This window comes from Simochromis diagramma, unplaced genomic scaffold (assembly GCF_900408965.1).
Source record: "Simochromis diagramma unplaced genomic scaffold, fSimDia1.1 OVJJ01000296.1, whole genome shotgun sequence".
Classification (NCBI taxonomy): domain Eukaryota; kingdom Metazoa; phylum Chordata; class Actinopteri; order Cichliformes; family Cichlidae; genus Simochromis; species Simochromis diagramma.
Genome location: NW_024387004.1, coordinates 1,155,926 through 1,169,266, shown reverse-complemented (window position 1 = coordinate 1,169,266; position 13,341 = coordinate 1,155,926). Strand labels below are relative to the sequence as shown.

Sequence of the window (13,341 nt, the reverse complement as noted above, 5' to 3'; positions counted from 1 at the left end):
TGAACTTCTTCACAAATCACATTTGAACCATTAGAGAAAAATGACTCATGTAATATTATCTACAGCTACTCTTAGTACCGTTGATGTTAAGTTAGACTCTTTTTCTCCAATTGATCTTTCTGAGTTAACTTCAATAATTACTTCCTCCAAACCATCAATGTGTCTTTTAGACCCCATTCCTACAAAACTGCTCAGAGAAGTCCTGCCATTAATTAATGCTTCGATCTCTAATAATCAGCTATGTACCACAGGCTTTCACAGGCACAATAATGCATTACATTACTGCATTACTAAAAAATGTAATGTGATTACAGTGAGGTATTACACCTGACACGGTGTAATCAGCCCTCTGTGTGTCTTTTTATAAGAATCCTCACAGTGTGTCTCACTGACAGCAGTGGCCTCTCAGGTCTCTGTGACGCCGCCATCGTTCTGCTGTTACGATGCCAGCGTGCTCACACAGGGCAGTCTGGGTTTACCTGTGAGAGGTTTTCTCTCTGAGTTCTGCAGTAACACGGAGGAGTCGTCCTCACGCCTGACGAAATAAACCGGTCGGTGAAATGACGTGAACAGGATTTAAAATAATAAAAACCTGTTTGAATAATCAGGAGGAAAAGACGTTTATATAGTTAAAGTTTGTTTGAGGAAGTCGTTCAGTCGTTACGACCCTTTGTGTCACGTGTTACTTTTACTAAAATAACATGAGAGAGCCTGACCGTCTTATTTTGAAAATCTCCAAAAATACAACAAACCCTGTTCTTTAAATCTGCTGATGCAGTAAATCCCGAGAATACAGACAAAGTGTTTCCTGCAAAAAGGCCCGAATTAAATCACCAAGTACTCAAATCACACGTTACACAAACCGCATCTTTAAACGAAACGTTGGTGGAAACGAGACGCTGAACACACAACCGTCTGTGTGTTAAACCACGTCAGTGATCACCACACCGCTGCTGCAGATTTTCCACTCTGATAACTGTGGAATGAAAGAAACCTGACCTGCAGGTAACAGAAGCATTCATGTGATCTCACAGAGCTCCGCCCTCACCTGTCTCGCCTGCCGTAAAACAGAAAGCAGGTTGTTATTATAACCAAAGACAGAGACGGACAGACTGAGCTTCAGCTGCTGATGCTCCACAGTGAAGGCTCACGGGGATTTCCATTTATCAGTAGCTTGTGTCGTGCAGCTTCGTGCCACATGGAGAACAGGTTCTGTGGTTTGTGTCTCATGTGGTGACAATAAAGGCATTCATTCAGCAGCAGAGGAGGGAGGGGAACCCGGACTGACTGTACTTCCTGTCTGCTGCTTCCAGCCTCACTCGGAGACTCCATGGCTTCCAGATCAGAGGAGGATCTGTGCTGTCCGATCTGTCACGACATCTTCAGAGATCCCGTGCTTCTGTCGTGCAGCCACAGCTTCTGTAAAGAGTGTCTGAGGAGATGGTGGAGAGAGAAGCCAACACAGGAGTGTCCGATGTGTCAGAAAAGATCTTCGAGGGTGGATCCACCGGTTAGTCTGGTGCTGAAGAACCTGTGTGAGTCGTTTGTAGAGAGGAGAGATCAGAGAGCTTCAGAGGATCTCTGCAGTCTGCACTCTGACAACGAGCAGACGAAGCACAGCGACCGCACGTTCAAGCCCATCGATAAAGCTGCACAACAACACAAGAATGACCTTCAGGAAACTGTGGAAGCTTTAAAGCAGAAGTTAAAGGTCTGTGAAGAAGTCCAGGTGAAGTTTGATCAAACAGCAGGACACATTAAGGCCCAGGCCCGACGCACAGAGAGGAAGATTAGGGAGCAGTTTAAGAAGCTTCACCAGTTTCTAGCAGAGGAAGAGGAGGCCAGGCTGACCGTGCTGTGGGAGGAAGAGGAGCAGAAGAGCTGGATGATGAAGGAGAAGATGGAGGCTCTGAGCAGAGAGATAGCAGCTCTTTCAGACACAATCAGAGCCACAGAGGAGGAGCTGAGAGCTGAAGATGTCTCATTCCTGCACAACTACAAGGCTGCGGTGGAAAGAGCCCAGCGCTGCCCCCTGCTGGATGACCCACAGCTGCCCCCGGGAGCTCTGATAGACCAGGCCAAACACCTGGGCAACCTGACCTTCAGCATCTGGAACAACATGAAGGACATGGTCTCCTACACTCCTCTGATCCTGAACCCAAACACTGCAAACCCAGAACTGACCCTGTCCGAGGATCTGAGCAGCGTGAGGGTGGGTGGGCTGCAGCAGCTCCCCGATAATCCAGAGAGGTTTGATCATCTCTGCTTCGTCCTGAGCTCTCAGGGCTTCACCTCAGGGGCCCACAGCTGGGTGGTGGAGGTTGGAGACTGCGGACACTGGGGACTGGGCGTGTTAGCGGAGTCCGTCCGGAGGAAGGGACCCATACGCTCTGGATTTGGTGGAATAGGATTCAATCAAGGTGAATACTCAGCTCGCTCAGGATCTGCTGCCCCCACCGTCCTGCAGCTGCAGAAGAAGCTCCAGAGGATCCGAGCGAGTCTGGACTGGGACGGAGGACAGCTGTCGTTCTCTGACGCTGACACTGACACACACATACACACCTTCACACACACTTTCACGGACAGGATGTTTCCCTTCATCAGCATCGGGGATAAAGTCCCAGTGAAGACTCTGCCCGTGAAGCTGTCGGTGGATCGGAGCTATTAAACCAAACAGACACGTGACCCCGTCTGAGCCCGGAGGGAGGAGTGTGTGTCTGCTGGACAGGTTTGTTCTTGTATGTAACTCATGTTGCTGTGTATAAGCCTGTGTGTGGATCAGCAGCTCATCTGCCACTGTTCACCTGAACTGTCCTCTCAGCAGCCTCTGTCCACAGACTGTAAATAAAAGAGCTCAGCTAATGTGACCTCTGACCTCTTCACTTGTTCTCAGACAGCTGACACTGCACACACACACACACACACACACACACACACACACACACACACACACACACACACACACACACACACACTCTCTACTGTGATACCCAGGGTCACACCAACAGAGCCTTGGCCTCACCTGACACAGCACCTGAGGGTGGAGGGCTCATTCAGAGGCCCCTCCTCCTCTGTGCGACTCTCGTGTTACGGCTCGCTCTTGGCCTGACCCCGCCCCCGTGCTTTGGGAGGCGCTGACATGAGCTGCTATCACAGGGCACACCTATCTCCACCACACGAACGCGGCGACTCATTCAAATAAGACATTTGAAATCTGAGACGGTGCTTCTCAGAGTCAAATCCACAGTCAGCAGCCGTCACAGCTGCAGGCAGCTCGCTCCAAGCTGCACTCACCTCCGACCTGTGTTTCTTTCTCCGCCCTTTCTGGCAGGTACTAAGAGCTTTCCTGTGCAAGGACCTGAGACGTAATAATCTCAGTTTCATTTGAAATGTTTGGATTTCTGCAGCCTGTCTGTGCAGCAGCTGTTCAGAGAGGTGAGGCCAAGATTGGTGGGCAGCTGGGATCAAGGTGGCAATCGCTTACTTCCTGACGTTCTTCTTTCCTGCAGTTTCTCCTCCAGCGAAGGTGTGACAAACGGCTTTCTCTGCTGCCGCAGGAAATACAGCTCTCCAGCCACCTCAATGAGTCATGAAGGAAAGATGGCGGAGTGCCTCGGGAGCTGTGCGGTGATGGAAAACCAACACTGGGACTCATTTGTGTTTGTTGAACAGCAGGAGAGATGAAGAAGTGCCTCAGAGGACTCGACGGCGAGCAGCCAACATGTTCCTGAGGCCTTTAATAGACGCGCAGGCAGGAAGTCGCTTTAGTTCTGCCTGACTCTGATTTACAGACCAACCGTGGAGCACGCCGCTGAAGCCCGATGATGAGCTGTCAGCACAGCGAACGCACTATGATGCACGACGAGCCGAACACACGAGGCGTGGCGGGGAGAGGGAACGGCGGTGTCAGAAGGGTTACTGCATTAAACAACGCCCACTTTGATGCCGTGACGACGTCCTCGTCAGAACACCTGGACAGGTTCCTCTGAGCTCCTCCGGTCCCAGCCCGGCGCCCCGGAGCAGTTTGGTGCCCGGCCCGTTGAAGCCTCGGCAGAGAGCTGTGATTGGCTCCTGGAATATTTCAGCTGCTCTCACGCCCGAGGACGTTTCTGTGCCGCAGTGCTTGGCCCGTCTCCTGCTGCCTCCTGCTGTCGGTCGCTCCAGCTCCCGTTTCCCTGTGACTCATGTTGGAGCAGAGACCCTGTCTGACCTCTGACCCTGAGCAGGCTCCTCCTCCTGGTCAGCAGCTCGTTAGATGCAGCAAAGCTCCCAGAGCTTTAACTGACCTGCTCTTCCAGCCCCTCCCTCAGGTCGTCGGCCCGCGGATCAGGGATCAGCTGCCGTCATCCATCAGACGGCGTTTGGGTAATTAGGAGTCGGATGTTCTTTAGAAATAAACTTATTTCACTCCAGACGTGTTCGCTTTGAGCACCATGATGTGGTCACGTCTAGGCTCAGACTGTAATCACACTTCATGCAAACCCCTCTGACGGACCACAGGGAAGCACATCTTGTTCCCTGGACCTGTGCTCGGGCTCTAGCAGACGAGCCCCTCGGCCACATGCACGATTCATGTTTCTGTGCAGAGTGACGGCACCAGTTCACTGCTACCAATCGCTCATCCCACAGAGAGCTAACCTCAGCAAACACAGCTCGTGTGATTCAGTGCAGAGACAAAGGCCCGCGTGAGTCGTTGTGGGCGTTTGGTTTGGATGAAAGCCTCGGGAGGCCTCGAGCGTCGGATGAAAGCTGCCTTTTGTTGATTGGATTCACTTCAGAGGTGTAGTTTCACCTGCGTGGGTCGTTTTCTCACAGTTATCAGTCAGAGGTGACGTCCAGCAGTCTGATGAACTGCGAACACAGGAAGACCCACGTTTACTGCCCGCTCACATGCAGCGCTTCAAAACCAGTCCCACCCTCAGACCGAACACACAGCTGTGTGAGTAAAACTCGCGTTTAGTCTTTAAAATACAAATCATACTTGTGGTAGTAAAAGATTAGGGTAGTAAGCTCTCAGTACACCTGCACAGGTACACTGCTGGCCGTGAGTCAGACCTGCTGCCGGCAACTTTGAATAATCTTTGATTATTCCTGTGGACAGAATTTCCAGGTCTCAGGTCGTTCCTGTTTGGAGCTGTTGAGGCTGAACCAGACGGCAGACAGACTCATCTCTGCGAGCTGTCGTCACGTGACCAGGGCGGGACACGTGTGACGGGTCGCCGTCGCTGAACAGACGGAGCTCACACCGCAGAGACGTTCCTCTTTTCTTTCTTTGCTTTTAAGGTGAAGCTTCTGCAAACGTTGCTGCTGAGTCTTCAGACAGATTCACCAACGTCTGCACGCTGCGTTAGCTACGACTCACCTGAGCAGATCTTGTTGGATGTGCACCAGCAGCAGGAAGTCACATACACGGCAGTAAATATTCACGTTTTACTATCATTATTATTCATGACTGTATTAGTCAAAACCTTATAAATGAAAAAGTTGTAAACAGCTGAAACTTGGATTTTTGAGATGGTGAAACTTTATTTAGGACTCCAGACTTCCCAACAGCCACTCAGAGACCCGCCCACACGGCTCAGCGGTTCCTCACAGCCTGGATGTGAAACTCGTTCTGTGGAATAAAGAGAACAAAGGCATCTTTACTCTGGGCCACTTGCTTTCGACTGACTGTTAGTGCACGAGATTTCTGCTGGAAACCTGAAATTCAGCCACAGAAACGCTGTAAAAAGAGCAAAAGTCAAACTAAAAAACAACAAGTCACTGATGTGCACAGAAATGCTCACACACAAGAGTCACGAACACGAACAGGCTTCTCTAACGTCAGCGTCAGGCAGAGTGATTTGAAATCGACACGTTTGCGATCGGAGTGTCTGCGGTTTGATCCCGCCTCCTCCGCGCTACAGGTCCAAGTAATCTGGGCGAGATCAGAAGCTCCGAGTTGCTCCTGAGCTTCAGCGTGAAGCTGTTACTGCTGCATTTACCAGGCTGAGGTCAGGAAACACTGATGAGGTCTCACACCGAGCTGACGTTCACGTTCGAGCTGCTTCTCAGTAATTACAGCTATAATTATAATTATGGCTCCAGACCCTGAGCTGGTATCTCTCACACACCAGCTCAGCGTTGGGCTGTCTCTGTAAAAATATTTTATCACTGAATAAAACTCAACTTTAGATGAGATGAAAAATATGCTTCAAGTAAGTTTAATGTGAATCTGAGGAGGACCTGATGGATGTGATCAGGCGCAGAATCACGAGTGTTTCTATTGTAGCGTCTGCTCTGAGCCTGGGTCCAGATAAACAGCCTCAAACAGACAAACACCTGAAACAGGAAAATCAAACTGACAAAAACAAACTTCGCTCACATGAAAAGTGTTTTGGTCTCAGCTCGTTCTGCGCCTGCGGTTTTGTTTTCAAGGACGCTGGGTGGAATTAGCATCAGTGGGAGTCTTCAGGTCAGAAGCTCATCACTGTAACCTTCAGGCTGCTGTCAGAAAAACAAATTAAAGTCTTTGTGATCTGCAGGCCTGAGCGCCGCTCACTGCACGCTGAGGAAAATGGAAGACCTTGGCATTTCCAAAGGAAATGTTAACACGCTGCGATTCTGGTTCCACATTTTAACACACTGTCATCCTGTCATGTTGGGACTCATAAAGGCTTTACATATGTGTGTGTGTGTTTGTGTGTGTGCGTGTGTGTGTGCGTGTGTGTCCGTACTGTAGCAGTCAGGCGGAGGCTGATATATCTGCATTGACATGCCTTAAACAACGGCGAGGAAGATAAGTGAGGTCGGCGTGAAATATGATTAAAGCACAGCCTTCCCCTCGCCTTTGATTTAAAGGAGCACGACACAAACAACTCATCTCTCACACCCACACACAGACTTCAGAGGAAAAGCATGAAAAACCAGCAAAGAGCAAAAGAGGACAGAGAGGACGGAGACGCCACGTCAGCACTCCGAGAGCAACTTTGGGGCACATTTTACTCTTTAACGTGAAAAAGTCCTGCAGGAAGAAACGAGTCTGACCGTCGCATCAGCTGACCCCGTGCAGGACCGTCAGTCAGCTGACGTTTGTCCGGGTGCAGCGTTCCAGGTTATTCGGCTTATTTCTGGATAGCAGGGAAGTGTTCATGAACTGTGGAGTCCACGTGTTTCCTGCCCTGCGCGGGGCAGCAGGTGCAGCTCCAATCTGAGATGTTTTACAGGTTTCTGTTGCAGCGAGCTCCTGTTCTGTGACGCAGCGACAGGGTGGCAAAGAAATCAGATGGGGAGGCAAAACCCAAGCCTTTCTTTTTCAAACACATGCAGGTGGTTACATGTGGTTAAAATGATTCAAATGCAGCAAGTTTACATGCTTTCCATATAAATATAGTCCATAACTTAATTATTGTCTGCAGCCCACAGAATTACACACTTTAGTTACATAAAACATGTGAGTTTTGATCTTATGTACTGTATGTCGCCCAATAAATATAAAACCCAGAAAGCTACACAACACTGGCGCTTCATTTACAAACACTAACTGAAGTTTCACTGTTTTTTGTTAGAAAACAGTCACATTGTTACGTTCTTAAATTACACAACATGTCAGAAATCTGCACTGTCATGAACAAAAATGTAAACCTCATTTTTCATGATTTGTTGGATTCACCCTCTGAAATATAACTGCTCATTTTACGTTTGTGTTTCACATTCAAACTGGTTCATTTTGTTTTTCCTGCTCGGTTTCATTCAGCCTCACGTGTCTGAATTTAGTTGTTTTTTCATTGACAAACTGTATTAATGTTACTGATCTGAACTCACACAAAACACTTAAAATCCCAGTTGTAGTTTTTTTACTGTAAAAAAAAACAGACATGTTGAGTAAAATATTTTTATAACTTGAAATGCAAATATAAATTGTATAAGCTTATGCACACATTTTGTAAACACATACAACTATTTATCTAAAAATGCAGCCAATACACCTGCTGTTTTTTATTTTGTACAACCATTTAATAATATTACTAAAACTAAAATGAGAGCACAATCAGGTGTCACAATAAGATTCACAAATGATGTGTGTCAGTAAAAACATTGTTGGTCCGAAGAGAGCAGCACAGGCAGAAAGCTGCAGGCCTGACAGCAGCAGCTGTATCACTGCACTGCTTTTCTACCTGGTGACTGTGTTTACACTGCAATGTGCCTTTGTGACATTCATTAGTGCCCTCACTGACACACAAAACAAAACAACGACTACACAACAGAACAACTACACACTCCACACTAAACGTCACAATGTTCCCACATCTAAAAACTCGCTCGCAGTATTTAGAGAAAAGCATGGCTTATATATTCTTTTAATCATAACTCTGGATTTACTGAACTGTAATTAAAATTTAAAATCATCCTTTGAAGTCCGAACCTTCAATATGGGCTGAAATAGAGACTCAGAGTGCAACAACCACTCTGAAATTCCCGTGGTGTTGTTCAAAATGTGCTCTGACACAATCATAAGCATCGGTCGCTCCTGACAACAAAAAATAAGGTCCTGCTATGGGCTGAACCATTTGTTAATGGTGGAGGGGGGTCACAGTATTCAGTATATTCAGTTTTAGCATTTATACTCACTGTTGACTGTAACTACGCTCAAACTGTTAATGCTATCTTATTTTAACACTGTCATATGTAAAACTAGGGTGGCACTTGCCACCTCATGCCACCCTTCTAGATCCGCCCCTGCACCACGAGCCGCTTTACAGCACCCTCCATTCTGATTGGGGCAGAAGCAAGCAGCAGAGAATTAGTAGCAGCGAGGAGTACGTGTTGTTACTCATGCTGGATTTATTGGATTTTAGGAAGCAGGTGGAAATCGTTGTTTTATCTCTCCGCTGAGCCGAAGCCGTTTCTGCTCACTGACATTATAGAGAATATACGAAGAGGTTAATGTTATACGACTGAAAGTAACAGCTGCTGCAGACAGCGCTGTGAGTCTGTGTGTGCTTTAAGCACTTTGGTCAGTAAGACTGGGAAAGAGCTGCTGTAGTAATAAAGTTTAGCCTGACAGAAACAGGAGAATAAAAATGTGACTGCGAGATGGAGCAGATTTATTGATCTCTCAGGGCTGTCATCACGGAGAATCTGATAATCAAATGCTTCATTAAATGAATGTTTGAAGACAGTTTAAGGCAGGGGTGTCCAACTCCAGGCCTCGAGGGCTGGTGTCCTGCAGGTTTTAGATCTCACCCTGGGTCAACACACCCGAGTCACATGATGAGCTCATTATCAGGCCTCTGGAGAACTTCAGGACATGTTGAGGAGGTCATTCAGCCATTTGAATCAGCTGTGATGGATCAAGGACACGTCTAAAACCTGCAGGACACCGGCCCTCGAGGTCTGGAGTTGGACACCCCTGGTTTCAGGTTTTGTTCTTTCAGCCTCTGTGAAGTTTAACTCTGAGGGTGAAGAACAAAACTGGTCAGCAGGTGCAGTGTAGCTGTTCATACGGATATAACATTATTTGGAGGTTTCAGAAAAAACTAAATAATCAGGGTCTGAAGCTGCGTCTGAGATCATCAGGAAAACCGGCTCTGGAGCACATGTACAGAAATGACCCAGCTTCACAGCAGAGGATGTTAACCCTGAAGATACCTGATGAGGCAAGTACAAACCTGTGAATCTACCTGTGACATCAAGACATCAGCAGTATCTTTGTGTTTTTATAAGTAATGATTTAAGATGAGTACAGTATGGTATCTTTGATTATCTGTCTGTGTACACAGACATGCTGTTGGAGTGGGTGAAACACGAACCTTAAAGAGTTAATATTGTAAAGACCCTACAATAATACAGAGACAACAGAAAACCCCAGCAATGATATGAACCCCTATAAGCAAACACAGTTGGTGACAATGGGAAGAAAAAACCTCCAGCAGAACCAGTGACCGACTGGGGTGAAAACAGAGAGCCAGAGATTAATAATCAGTAATGATAAGGGGCCTGAAAGTTGAAGGCTCAGCCTCCCAGTCTACTTTCAAATACTCTAGAAACAACAGGCAACCTGCAGTGTGACTTTTGATGGATGATGGATGAATGATAAATGGATGGATGATAGATGCATGATGGATGAATGGATGATAAATGGATGAATGATGGATGGATGAATGGATGGATGGATGCATGATGGATGAATGGATTGACAGTTGAATGAATGGATGGATAATGGACTGATGTATAGACGGATGATGGTTGGATAATGGATGAATGATAAATGGATGAATGGATTGACAGTTGAGTGGATGGATGGATGGATGGATGGATGAATGAATAATGAATGGATGGATGGATGAATAATGAATGGATGGATGGAAGGATAATGAATGGACAGATGATGGATGGATGAATAATGGATGGATGGATGATGGATGGATGGACGAATAATGGATGGATGGATGATGGATGGATGGATGAATAATGGATGGATGGATGGATGGATGATGGATGGATGGATGGATGGATGGATGAATAATGAATGGACAGATGATGGATGGATGATGGACTATTGTATAGATGGATGATGGACTATTGTATAGATGGATGATGAATGAATGGATGGATGATGAATGGATGGATGAATGGATGGATGATGGACTATTGTATAGATGGATGATGAATGAATGGATGGATGATGAATGGACAGATGATGGGATGGATGATGGACTATTGTATAGATGGATGATGAATGAATGGGTGGATGGATGGATGAATGAATAATGAATGGATGGATTTATGAATAATGAATGGATGGATGGATGATGGATGGATGGATGGATGAATAATGAATGGACAGATGATGGATGGATGATGGACTATTGTATAGATGGATGATGAATGAATGGATGGATGATGAATGGATGGATGAATGGATGGATGATGGACAGATGATGGATGGACAGATGATGGATGGATGATGGACTATTGTATAGATGGATGATGAATGAATGGATGGATGATGAATGGATGGATGATGGACTATTGTATAGATGGATGATGAATGAATGGATGGATGGATGAATAATGAATGGACAGATGATGGATGGATGATGGACTATTGTATAGATGGATGATGAATGAATGGATGGATGATGGATAGATGATGGATGGATGATGGATGGATGGATGATGGATGGATGGATGATGGATGGATGATGGATAGATGGATGATGTCACAGTTGTGGAATAATGTGGGCAGGGCTTCCCTGTTTGAGGCTAATGAGTGATTTAAAGTGTGCGGGACAGTTAAAGTGCAGAGGATGGGGGGCTGAACGAATACTTCATGAAATGAGGTCATTGTTATCCGTGCTCAGGCTGCACGCTCACTGCAGGAGCGTGCAGCCTGAGCACTGCACCCACTCACTGCACCCTAAAGCTCATCTCAGAGCTTCAGGGTGAAATTAAAAAAAGAAGACATGAGTGAGTAAATACTGTGATTTACAAATGTTCAGACAGCCTGTAGTCTCCCTCTGTGCTCAGCGCTCCACCTACAGCTGTGTGTGGTTATCTGCAGCACAGATGTTTGTTTTTGCTGCTGCTGCTCAAAGGCACGCTGGAAAAGGATGAAGCGAAATATGGTGAAAATGTCCTGATTAGTAAACGTCTGCCACTGCAAACACTGTCACAAAGGTGTGTCAGTAAATGTTTAATCGTTTCCTCCTCACACATCTCCACCTGCAGTGTTTCCTCTCTAAATGTTGGTGCGTACCGTAAATAAATCGTTTTGTTGCACGCTGCACTCGCTCCCTTTTTCTCTGAGACATTCACTAAATATTTCATCGAGGTTTCTCCCCGCTCTGCCTCCTGCTCAAACCCAGAGTCAGCACAAACTAGGTACATAAAGAGCTCGGCTAAAGTGTACTGCACTGCAAGCCGGCCTTCCTTTTTCATGTTGTGTATCAGGTTCCCTGCAGCTCTGCTCACAGAGGACGTTCCTGTGAAACTGGTCCTCTAGGAGCTGCACAACAGGGCCAGCTTTACAGATGAAACTTTCAGCAACACCAGATGAATAAATAATTAACCTGCATCACAGCAGTGCTCACCTGCAGCATACATTATGGACAAGCTTCTCCATCAGCATCTTCCTCCAGGGTCAGCGGGGCTCAGGTTCAGCGCCGCACAGTCACGCTCTTTGTTATTCAGCAGTAAACTATGTTAAAGGTCAGAGTGGACACAAGCAGCACTCACTGAACCTGCATTTGTTCTAATGACCAGCAGGGGGCGACTCCTCTGCTCCAATTGGACAGAAGACTGAGAAAATTACTTACAGCAGGTAGATTTATTTACTGGAAAGGTGTGATCGTGCTGAATCCAGCAAACGTTCTGCATTAAACATTAAAACCCGGTCCTCAGGTCCAGGTCAGGGACTGCAGTCAAAGAGGCCATGCCCCTAACAATGCAAACAATCAGCCTGTAAACGCGCTTATTTCTGCTATACAGTTTTAACATGCGAGTTTACTGGGACTGACTCACTGCTGCCCCTGCTGGACCCCAGAGGAACTGCAGCCTTTTGAACGTAAGCCAGGCTTCTTCTTGCAGGTTGATGCTTGTTTGAAAAATAAAACAGACGCTCGGGGATCAAACCAGGAAACGCTTACTCTGCTGTGGAGTGTAGTCTTTATTTTAGTCCAACACAGTCCTGATGGTTCTTCTTGTATCCTGTTAGTGATTTGATGTTTTTGTTGTTTTTATGCACATTTCAGAGGCTTTCCTTTTTATTTTCATTTTGCATGTATTTACAACTAAAGTCTTAACTGTGTCTTTACTCTGTGTGATGTAACAACCCTTTTGGGTTATAGCAGCACTAGGGGGGGTTGCCCAACTATTGTAGTATCTATGGGGGTCTCCTAGTGGGTGTGTGTTGTTAGCGGCAGCCATTCCATGCTGCTCATGTTCAATTCTCCAAGAAAACACCTTACTGTTGTGGCAAGCTGGTGCTGGCGATACCAATCCCCGCGCATGTAGGCTCGGACGAGTACAGCCGAGGAGACCTGGCTTATAAAGTGTAATGTTGCTGACGGCGAATAAAGGTCTGTTAATGGATTTAACCGACTGGCTTCGGGTTATCCGGCTAACCTCCACACCACATGCCCGCTGGACCTGCTAGCCGCTCCTTACTCGCCAGACAGCTGTTACAGTGTCTGCAGGTTTGTCAGACATCTGAGTGACTGTGTTTTATGCTGCGGAGCTGGAGGAGCTTCGACCTCAGCTCGAGTTGGTTCAAAGACATGAAATCATGAAAAATGGATCACAGGATCAAATGCTGAATAATGCTGTGACTGTCCCCGCTGCTGCGTGAAGAAAAGACGA

The 13,341-nt window shown here is 46.7% G+C and overlaps 1 protein-coding gene across 2 annotated transcripts; it reads left to right on the top strand.

The window, feature by feature from the left end:
• The first annotated feature begins 748 nt into the window (after positions 1–748).
• Positions 749–8,389, top strand: LOC120739261 (nuclear factor 7, brain-like). 2 transcript variants are annotated; one of them, XM_040040981.1, is made up of 2 exons: positions 749–3,435; positions 3,510–8,389. In XM_040040981.1, the coding sequence occupies exon 1, from the start codon at positions 1,331–1,333 to the stop codon at positions 2,666–2,668; it is 1,338 nt and encodes a 445-aa protein (XP_039896915.1). In that variant the 5' UTR covers positions 749–1,330; the 3' UTR covers positions 2,669–3,435; positions 3,510–8,389. The 2 variants fall into 2 exon arrangements, with proteins under 2 accessions (XP_039896915.1, XP_039896913.1); XM_040040979.1 differs by having other exon boundaries at positions 749–4,939; positions 5,102–8,389.
• The last annotated feature ends 4,952 nt before the right edge of the window (positions 8,390–13,341 follow it).